Raw genomic sequence first — 11,338 nt, 5'->3', positions numbered from 1 at the left:
CTAAAAAAACAGAAAAGTTGGAACAGTCCGTGAAATGCATCCTTCCTGGTTCTGGTTAAGTAATCAATTTATAATAGGTCAGCTTATCTTAATAAAAAAAAAGCTAAAAAAAGACCAGAGTAGTCGAAGACCTCGGATCATTATGTGTCTAATCTACCCAAGGATCCATTTTTCACCATTTGACTAAACCAACCAAGTAGGGATGGCAATGGGATGGGTTCAGGGAGGGTTTTGTAAATTCTAGACCCTACCCACCTCCCAACCCGTACTCACCCCATAACCCGTAGGGGGTTGGATTTTGAGGATCCAAACCCTACCCGCACATGAAAGTGCAGAACCCTCCCCACATTTAAGGGTAGAGACAGGTTGGGTTTAAAACCTGCATCTAATTTCCTATTATTTCTTGTCATATATAAGCAATAAATAAGTAAAACAACACAAATAAACATCAAGATTTCTAATTATTTTATTAAGACATGTGAAAAACACAAACTATCAATTATCATTCACATAAAATTCTAAATATTATTAAATTCAATATTTAGTACAAAAAGTTTATATGCTTTCTATAATATGCGAATTAGGGAGGGTCGGGTTTAGCCTAATACCATATCCTACCTGTACCTGTATGGATTGTAGAATCCCAAAACCTATCGTTTAAGCAAAAAAACTACCCCATCAGGAAGGGTAAGGATGAAAACCTACCAGGTAGGTAGAAATTACCATTCCTACAATCAAATTTTCAAAAAAATCAAATTCTCTTTTGGACCAGATCCACTTCACCTAAATGACTTAATTAATTGGAACTTTCCAAAATTCAACTTTGTTCATCCGGCCACAATCAATGAATTAGAACTAAGGAGGGATTTTGCGTGGCTATTGGCTAAGCTGTTCCACCTGGCTAGGCCAGACCCGGACCCAGACCCAAATGAATACTTTTCAACCCTTTCATTTAAGAGAGCATAATAATAAACTTATTGACCTAGGCCTCAATTTTTTCAAAATAATTAAAGCTAAAAGGGCTCCAGTCCACCAATCAGAAGGTGCCACGTGACCCAAGCCCTGACAGAAGTTTTCTTAATAATTGTGCAACTCCTTGTAATGACAAAAAGTAGTTCATGTATAATCACCCTTCTGGGTCCTTTTTTGCAGGAAGATTCCTTCTAGGCTGTGGTGAGCTTTCAATTCAGTTTCCATCTATGGAAAAGTGAAATTTCCCGATTAGTGTCACTTTATTTTAATATGCGACAGTTTTGATATTCGGACCTTCAAAATGTGTCAATCCCGTATGTGTTGTTAATCAGTCCTAATCAGCCATTAAATGACATTTGAAAAGATATAATTAACCTTTAATTTTCATCTAATTCTTTTTATCAACCATTTAAACATTGATAAAAAAGTAAGGCCTCAAGTCCTTGTCTCTTATATTTAAGAAAGTTTGAGTCATGTCTAAATGGGCATTATGGTGATCCCAACTTTCAATTTGGGATTGACATGTTTTAAAAGTTTGGATATTAAATTGAAAAAATTCCTAATTACTATCTTGTACTTTGGGCCTAGTGCCATTTTAATCTCTAAACTTTAAAATGCGACAATTCAATACCCAAACTTTCAAAACGTGTCAAGTAACTACCGTTAACCAACTGTTAACCGGCCATTAAGTGACATTTGAAAAAAACACAAATGCCCCTCAAGTGTCATCTAACTTTCTTTATCAATCATGTCTCAATTTGGCCCGGCCCCCGGATGGGCTTGAACAGGCTTTTCGGCCCACGGGCTTAACCTCGAGCCAAAAAGTCCGGCCCGCATAAAATTTGAGCCGAGTTCGGGCTTTGCCAAAATTATTTGGCTTGAGCCCGACCCGGCCCGACCTATAGTTAAACGTAAGTAAAAGTCCTGTGTGATGTCCATTTGAATAAATTTTTTGGTTTAAGAAGGTTGTTGATTCACTTGTAGGCCTAATGTTCATTTAAATAGGGGAAAAACATCTGAATTAAAATAGATAATGTCCATTTGAATAGGAAAAATTCGAATTTCTTTTATTAGGTCGGGCTTCGGGCTTTTTATTAGGGCCGGGCTCGGGCTCGGGCCTAACATTTTTCTGTTAATAAAGAGTAAAAGCCCGGCCCGAGCCCGGCCCGGCCTGGCCCATGAACAGGTCTAGTCTCAATGGGCATTCTGGACCCCAACTTTCTTGAATAAAAGAGGCAAGGATGTAGGACTTAATTTTTTGTCATTGTTTGGATGGTTGATAAAGAAAATTAGATGACACTTGGAAGAGCATTTGTGTCTTTCTTCAAATGCCATTTAACGGCTAGTTAATAGCTGATTAACGGTAGGTACTGGATTGACACGTTTTGAATGTTCGGGTACTAACTTGTCGCATTTTAAAACTTGGGGATCAAAGTAACAATATGCTCAAAGTACAGAGTACTAATTGAAAATTTTTCCTATTAAATTGTCACATTTTAAAATTTTAAAATTTGAGACCAAATGACATTAGGCCCAAATTACAGGGGTACTAATCGGGAAGTTTCCCTTATCGTAAAACTTCACTGAAAACTTAAGAGGTTCTGAAGAAGATCGAACGAGAGAATCGACTGAAAAATGTTGCTCGCTGTTCTCTTCTTCAACTTGGAGGGTAACATCCTCGTCGAACGGTAGGTAGCATCTCCTCTGTACATTTCTATGATATATCATCTTAACAGCAGATCTCTTCTCTTACATTCATCGCCAATGTGATTCACTATTTTAGCTAATTTTCATTGAATTATCATATTTTGCTTGTTTTTGTCTATATTAATTAGGGTTTGTTAAACTTGAATGAATGCTCACTCAGATTTTTTTAGCTAATTTTTTGTACATGCTTTTATATGCGAGGAAATTGGTGACCTACTTACTATATATAATTTATTAACATCTTGATCGTTTGTATCTAGTAAGTATTTCATACAGAAGGGGGGAGGTATTATAGAGATGTAAAGGGTAGCACTTCTTTGGACAATTTGGGAGGAGAGAGAATTACTGCAATTTGAAGAGACAAGAACCAAACTAGGGAAGCTCCAATAGAAAACATCTTTATGAAGGTGGTGGGTTAGGTAATATCATTGGAGACTCTTACCCCTTTGTCCACAAATGACATCATTAGAGGATGGCAAAGCATTTTTCTTCTTTAAGAGTTCATCCAGGATTAGGACACTCACAAATTGGGTCTTGTAGTGTGTAACCTTATCAAATTAAATTGTGATGGATGTAGTGATGTAGGAGAAGAAGGAGAGAAAGTCCTAATTGGGTGGGTGAGCTGGTGGGAAGAAGAGGGAGAATCAAGGATCTGAAATATGAGAGGAGAGATTCAAATATGAATAGAAAAGAGAAAGAGAAGAAATGGTACACCTTTAACAGAAAAGGAGAGAGAAAGAAGATCAAGCTATTAACTACAGGTAACATCAAAAGAAAATTTTATTCCCTTAAATCTTTAAATTCAACTACCATATTTATAGACTCAACCTACAGTGTGAGCTTGTCTTACACTGCCAGTCCCAAGCCCAGATAAAGAAGGAGGGTGTGTCAGGTTGGAAGCAAACACTAAAAATTTTGCCAAACACTCATTATATGGATCCTGATTTGTCTTAGTCGACCCCATACAGTTGGGATAAGGCATGGATGATGATGATGATGATAGACTCAACATGAGGGCTCGGATCTCTCTTTACAAACTCCAGTTTCAACTAAGAAACTATTTCAAAACAAATCCTAACTATTTTAACGTTTAGGCAACCCTATAGGTAACCCAAAGAAACACTCAAATAAGTACTTTGTCTCCTAAAATAACTTTAACAAAACTTTATTAACCTACTAAAAAACTGTAAACAACTCCAAGCTGACTCAAAGAAATAGAAGACCTAAATCCTGTCATGGATTGACACCTATCAATAAAATGATAATAACTCTCTTGGGACCTGTTAGATTTACAAGATCTTGGTCTCTGTGGGTAGTAACTCAACTATCTATTTAATAATAGCAAATCATGCAAATCAGACAAGGTTTGACCCTAGAAAATAGGAAGAAAGAAAAATAACACGAATGCTTCTTCAACTTTTCAAAATTCTAAAACCTCTGCAATATGACTATGAATTAGTTTGATCCTTTAAGATAACCAACTCTACTCCTAAGACACTAACAAAGTAGAAAACACATTTAGAAAAAAAAATTAAAAATGTTAATGTCCAAAACACCCAAAAATTATGTAATTGCCATTGGATGAGTACTCGGGAGAAAACTGATTTCTTGCTTTCATGCCTGCATCACGTAGCCTTGACAATATAGGAAATTCAGGCATACTATAGACTTTAGAGATCTAGTGGTAGAGTGTAGCTCTTGGGTGGTGGTGCTATCCTGGCTTTTTTTTGGACCTATTGACTAGGGTGATCCAACAAGGGTTGAATTGTTAGTTGTTAGCACTTAGAAGTGCTGCATGTCTTAAGGCTGGGAAAATCTCTCAACTATAGAGATCTAGTTGTAGAGTGTGGTAGTGGTAAAATGGTTCAAGTAACAGCACAGCTTCTTGGGAATGTAGAAACATCATGAGAGAAGAAAAATAAATGGCTAGATAATTGAGAACAACTGAACAACCTATCAGCCAATAGCTAGCTGATGCATTGGATAGGAAAGAGGTTAACAAGGTGGCCCCCAAGAAAGCAATTTATGCCCTGCTAGCCTAAATGTCAAAGGGTGCTTGGCACAATCCATATTCTATTCCATTCTTTTATTTATCAAAAATGTATATTGCCTCCATTTTTTTTTAGTTAAAGTCTTCAGCACTACACCAAATATGGGTACAATTATTTTGTTAATCAGCTCTTTTTCTTTTTCTTTTTCTTTTTTCCTTCAACTTAGAATGGAATTAGTAATATTACAACAAAGATAGCTGCTCAACCTGATTTTCCTTAGCACAACAACATAGTTTATATATATTGGAGGATATACTTATGGTTTACACCTTGCAGCTTTCATGGGGTTCCAGCTGAGGAGCGGCTGCACTGGCGTACTTTCCTAGTTAAGTTGGGATCGGATAATCTAAAAGGTGCCAAAAATGAAGAGCTTTTTGTTGCTTCACACAAGTATGCAATATCCCTCCCTCCAATTAAGTTCTCTTTTAAAAATATACTTAATATCTTAATTCAATTATTTATTTTTGACATGGCCAAGTTGCATCTTATATATTATAATAAATTTTATAAGCATAAAATGTGATGAATTAAAGAGAACATTTCTGTGTACATATTTTCCTGCCTGCTAATCAGGAAGTCGTTGGTATAATGACACTATTTAGACTGGATTCAATTTAGGCCTTTACAATCTTTACCCAAGAACATTTGTGCCTTCATTTTTTCAGCTTGATACTTCTTGCAAGAATTATATTCTAGAAAATTTGGTACTCGTTGAAACTTACTTATTTTTCAGATGTTTACTGTTTTATTACTTATATATATATATATATATATATAATTTATACTGAAATTTATAACTTTAACTATAAATATAGAGATATCTCTTATTGCAATTTATCATATTATTTTGGCATCATCTCACTAGATAATGCAACTCCAATTTTCATGACTTGGATGGAAAGGTCAACTGGACTGGTTGGATCTGGAAACCAAAATGTCCCATATAAGATATTGGTACTTACGATCAGTGACTGATAAAAAAATAAATAGAACATCAGTGTTCTCCTGGAAAGTCTTCCATGGTCAGATTCAAGTTGATATTTTGGAATAACTCAAGGATATTGCCATGGCCTTAAGATGTTTATACTGTGAAGTCCAGAGTCTGTTGGTCATTTCTTTATACACTGTAAGGTTTCTTATACCCTTTAGCCTTTGGGTCAAATTTGCTAGTTATTTCAATTTCATTTTTAAATATAGTTATATATATTATTTAAAAAAATGGGTTCCTGAAAACACCTATAAACAGGTGTATCGGGACCCCAGAGATACAATACAATACACCTGATACGGGTTGTATCGTATTGAAATTTTGATCCTTGATTGAACCCTCAAAGATTTGAAAACCTGAACCAATAAGCAAGGGAAGAACTTAAAATTTTGTCTAATCAACACATTTTTTTTCTTCTTTTCCTATAACAAAAGTAGGGTTCAGCCCCTATATTTTTTGAATTTTCTTTACTTTCTTCTTTTTCTCTCATAAAATGTTGATTTTTCTAGACTTAAACATGAAATTTATACTTCCCTTATGAAAATTATGGATAATTATTAAGGAAAGATGGTTATGGAACCTAGGGAACTACCCTAGGATATATGGTTTCACTTAAAAAAATTCCATTGCCTAGGCGACAACCGACAAGGTGCCCCCCTGTCGCCTAGCCTCGCCTTGGCGCCTTGAAAACTATGCAGGTCACTAGTTAGATATTAATGATTTAGTTCTCTTTTTTCTGTTTTTTTTTTGAATTTTTAATCATTTTCATCATTAATAAAAACCATTGTCATTTATCACATTTATTTTGGTTTAATATAACGAATGTATAATATTAGAGACATTCCCATTTTCAACACTTTTCCAAGTCGAGCTCGAATAGCCAGATATTTGGCCCGGCTCAGCTCAGGGGTGGGCCTATTATATTTAGAGGGAGAAGAAAATACAAGAAGAATATTTTTGGAGATAGAAGAAGGGGAGAAGTTGAAATTTGAGAAGGTTGTTTATGAATGGTGTGGTGGTCTCTTAGTGGTTTCAGTTTCAAGGGGATAAGTTTGAAGGGTCTGTTGAGTCAGCAAGGGGTGGATTGTTGGCTACTAATCTGAAGATATATTGGTTTTGAGCAGGGTGTTGAGTCCAAAAGTTATAGCTCTGTTAGTGTTGTCTTTTAAATAATTTTAGATATGTTGAATGTAACCTTCTTGTTTTGTTTTGTTTTTTTTTTTTTTTTTAATTGTTGGGTATGTTGGCATGCAGTATTTAGGGTGTTTTATCCTTTTTCGGTAATTTCTCATTACCTCACTCTCTCTCCACTTTATTGAGCTTTTATTTATTATAAATTATAAAAGAGAAGGTTTGGAGTTACTCTGCAAGAAAACTTGACCAGCAATTCTTTATACCCCAACCAATGGTGAATTGATGATTGATTTTTATATTGGTATGGTCAAATGTCAAAGCAACATCAATATGTTTATTTGGTTGGTATGCTTCCAAGCCTGATTATTTACAAAATTTAGAGGGAGTGGACCAGGAGTCATTTTGAAGGAAAACAAAGGATGCTTAAACAGAATTATTGGCCACACATTAGAGTGGATAAAACTAATTGCGGAAAATGAGCACTTTGGTTAAGCTTGTGGTGATTCGACATTCAAAGTTTAAATTAGCTACTGGTGGAGGTAAGCACTGGTTGGTAGCTTGGACTTAAACCATGGCTTCTGATAAATGTGACATCCCTACCCTCCCACAGGAAGTTCTCAATAATGCAAAAATGGGGCTTTCAAAAGAGAAATCTGATTAAAAAAAGTTGGGAAGGGTACTTTAAGTTAATGTGGTTTTACCACCTGAAAGTCACTTGGTATGATTTGCAGAATATGCTGATTTCAGATTTTATATGACCATAGTTTAATGTGTTTCTAATATTTTGTTCGTTCAACTGTCTTCCTTTCATTCTCTTCCTTTTCAGGTCAGTTTATATTGTTTATTCAGTTCTTGGTGATGTCTGTATCTATGTTGTTGGCAAGGATGAATATGATGAACTTGCTTGTAAGTGTCTTTCTTGTCTCTATTTAAGAGAATAATGGTGCAAGGATGAGAAGAAGCTGTAATGCCTGCAAGTGCAAGAATACACACACTTGCAGGTTTGGGTGAGGATAGCTAGGACCTGATCAATGTGACAGCTTCTCCATCCCTGGGAAAATACTAGTTTGTTCTTAACAAAAAGATTTTGTTTTTTGTTTTTTTGTCACTTATCATTATTTCTATCTGGTTTTCAAGTGGCAGAAGTCATCTTTGTTATAACCTCATGTGTGAAGGATGTATGTGGAAAACCACCAACTGAGCGCCTGTTTCTCGACAAGTATGGAAAGATATGTTTGTGTTTGGATGAAATTGTTTGGAAGGTAAGGGATGCATCTTAGATCCATAAATCAATTTGATATTGGAAATTTCCTACTTGCCACATCTCTGGTTCTAGTCTTTTAGGAGTCTGGTGCTATTTTCTTATTCTAATTCCAAGTTTTAACACTATGGAGTGAAAAGGAATCCAAATCTTTGATTCAGGAATACTATATTTGGAAATCCTAAAAATTAAGTATCATTGTGAACGTGCAACCACAAAAACAGAAGAAATCACACACATAAAAGAGAAGAAAATATACAAGAACACCAAGATTTTACATGGTTCAGCAGTATGCCTACGTCTATGGAGCCCTGCAAAGAATTTCACTATTCTCAGAGAACAAGAATACAACCCTAATCGAGTTCTTTCCCAAATTCCATAAAATCCCTCTGTTTTTTTTATTACAATTAGAGCCTGAACTGAGAATATATATCCTGATACTAGTAAAATTATCAAAATGCTCCACTGACCCCAAAAAAACTTGTCGTGGTGCACCATATAGGAACCCAGCTACATAAAATTATATCAGCAAAATATGAGACATCTATACAACATTCATGTTCTTTGTCAACCATGTGATCCCAGATTAGGAAATATTTTTTTTTTCAACGGCCTGCTGGACCTGAAACAATTTATCCAAATTATATTTGTGGCACCCAAAGGTTTAAAAGCAAGAAGCACAGCAAAAGCCTCAAATGCAAGGTTATAAGGTCAGGTATATGCCCGAGCAATGTGAGCACCACTTCAGTAAAAGAAAAAAAAAGAAATAATTAAACATACAAGAATAGAAAATCCAAATTCTGAAAGAAATAAAATATTTCAAAATAGTCAATTGGTTAAAGTATCATGTTATTAAAATGAAAGTTTTAGCCTTGTAATTCAAGCCCTAATAGACTAAACAGTTTAAACTCTAAGGATCATAACTACACACTACAAAATAGCAAATTGTGTTTGTAACATAAATTCAAGGTTAATTCATCAAAATATAGCAACAAGTTAAGAGAGGTGCACCTAGGTTCGGGCGAGGCACAGCCCACAAAATGAATCTTTCTTATGAGCTTACTGTACCCAAAACATGCATTTTAAAACATTAGTCCCACCTGACATATTTATTAACAAAGTTGGTTTAATTACCCTTATCTACTATGAAGTCATAGATTGAAGTCTGGTGGAAGTTAGCTTTAATTCATTTTATTAAATGATATATAATGTCAAAGGCGTTTTAGTTCATTTTATTAATAATTATAATGTCATGGCCGTTGTTTAGTTTAACTTATTTATGACATATAATATTTAAAATCCCTTCTGTTTACAGCCCTACCCTAAATGACTTCAGAGGACCACACCTTTCTAGGTTCAGTTGACCACCCCGATACCATATATATTAAACCCCACCTTCCTACCTTCACCACCAAGAAGAGATACATTTTACCATTGCTCCCAACAATGGCCCCATCAAGAACACCATCAACAGAGAGTTGTCCCTCAGTTGAAAAAGAGGCTTAAAAGGAAAATAGACCAGTCCATACACCCATCTTTTTAATTTGTTTCCTTTGAAGTCTCTCTAGTTCAATACTTAGTTTCTCTTGATTTTTTTCTGACAATTTTCTTGCTGTAACTTTAATAGTCCCTTCAATATTCTCAAGTAGGCGTAGGGCCTGATCAGGGTTGATCCATTATCAGCCCTGCTTGGTTTTTATAAAAGAACCATAACTTCAGTGAGAGACTTTATAAGGTCTTAAGATCACAGAGCCTAAACCAAAGTATTTTGATCCGAGTCATCTGACCCAATAAGACCCAAGATTTCAACAGGTTTTCTAGAACATAACAATCTAACTGAAACCCATAAGTTCAACCCTCAAACTGGTTCATACATATCCAGCTTGTTAAGTACACTAATCAATCTGGACTCTTGGTCCAACAGCTTTGGTGAGAATATCAGACAGCTGATCCTTGGTCTTCAAAATGGCAAACAAATTTCCCCTATTGCAACCTTCCCGTGGATGAAATGCATATCCACTTCAATATGCTTGATTCTATCAGGTTGTACTGTTCTATGAACAATAACTTGTTGTTTTATTAGCAAGTAAAGTTTCACGGGTCCCTCTATAGGATATCCAAACTCATCATTCAACCAAAAGTACTCACAAGCGCTGTGAGACATGGCTGGACATCTGCCTCTGCACTGGGTATAGCCACTAGAGATTATTTTTTACTTCTCCATGTAACTGATTTTCACCTACAAACTTATTGCACCCAGACATAGACCTATCAGCAGCTAATCTTGCCATTTGGCATCTACTTAGGTTTCAACCTTCTAGTCAGGAAAATTTACAACCAGTAACAGTAAAACATACAACCCGCAACAGCAGAGAGCTGCAAAAAGGGAAAAGAAACCATAGTACATAAATACATTTGACAGTCTCAGATTTCGAATCAAGTGGTATCTTTTGTTTCATCATTGTTCTTGTGATTGTCATCTTTGTCATGAAAGCTTTTATCACAAATTTCTATGTTGGCTACTCGTGTGGTTACCAATGCATCATTTTTCCTTTTTCTCACCATTCCCTTGTACGCTAATACACCATTAACATCTCCATCAATGTTAATCAGTCTGACACCGGCCTTGTTCTTTTCATTCTGAAGGGGATATTGGAGAACACAGACAAAGATAGAATCAGAAGACTGATAAGGTTAAAACCTCCTGCTGATATCTAATGGGGGAGCTTCGTCCCTGTTTCAGTGAAGATATTAACTCAGAAGCCCATGGCTCAGTTCTTCACTTCTCGCTCTGATATTGATATCCCCAACCTTTGATACGTTAACAAAGTTGTGTAAAATATATTGCATGGTTGTTTTAATAGGTGGATAATTGGGTATACACTCTGAACCTATTTGTTGTAAAATATTAGATTGATGAATTCTCTAGACTTCAGTGAAAACTGTCGTCAATAAGGCTCCACACTTGAAAGGATACAGTATACTTTTTGTCTATTATTAAGGTTTCTGTTCGTTTTGCTGCCTGGTTTCAATTTTCAAGATTTTGTTCTCAAGCATGGTGCTTCAAAGTTAAAAAACGGCACTTGGCGGCTTTTTGAATTTCAAACCAAACTAATTAAACAGAGATCGAATGACCTAATTAGCCTACCAATGACACATCTGAATTTGAAGAATGTAAATATGTAATTACTTCTCCCGTTCTCCTTACATCAAAAAAATGGCCTT

General features: G+C 35.5%; 1 protein-coding gene across 1 annotated transcript; it reads left to right on the top strand.

Annotated features, from left to right (window-relative positions):
* Positions 1-2,490: 2,490 nt before the first annotated feature.
* Positions 2,491-11,145, top strand: LOC104595383 (uncharacterized). Its single transcript, XM_010256092.3, has 5 exons — positions 2,491-2,660; positions 5,007-5,120; positions 7,679-7,758; positions 7,990-8,114; positions 10,760-11,145. The coding sequence occupies exons 1-5, from the start codon at positions 2,608-2,610 to the stop codon at positions 10,829-10,831; spliced, it is 444 nt and encodes a 147-aa protein (XP_010254394.1). The 5' UTR covers positions 2,491-2,607; the 3' UTR covers positions 10,832-11,145.
* Positions 11,146-11,338: the final 193 nt, after the last annotated feature.

The sequence above is a fragment of the Nelumbo nucifera genome, chromosome 2 (assembly GCF_055504915.1).
Source record: "Nelumbo nucifera cultivar China Antique chromosome 2, China Antique-T2T, whole genome shotgun sequence".
In the NCBI taxonomy this organism is placed as follows: domain Eukaryota; kingdom Viridiplantae; phylum Streptophyta; class Magnoliopsida; order Proteales; family Nelumbonaceae; genus Nelumbo; species Nelumbo nucifera.
This window is presented reverse-complemented; position numbering and strand designations above follow the sequence as displayed.

Coding starts and splice junctions, on each gene's coding strand:
- LOC104595383 (XM_010256092.3), top strand. CDS start 2,608: ATGTTGCTCGCTGTTCTCTTCTTCAACTTGGAGGGTAACATCCTCGTC. Junction 5,121..7,678: donor CTTTTTGTTGCTTCACACAA/GTATGCAATATC, acceptor CTTCCTTTTCAG/GTCAGTTTATATTGTTTATT. Junction 7,759..7,989: donor TGAATATGATGAACTTGCTT/GTAAGTGTCTTT, acceptor CTGGTTTTCAAG/TGGCAGAAGTCATCTTTGTT.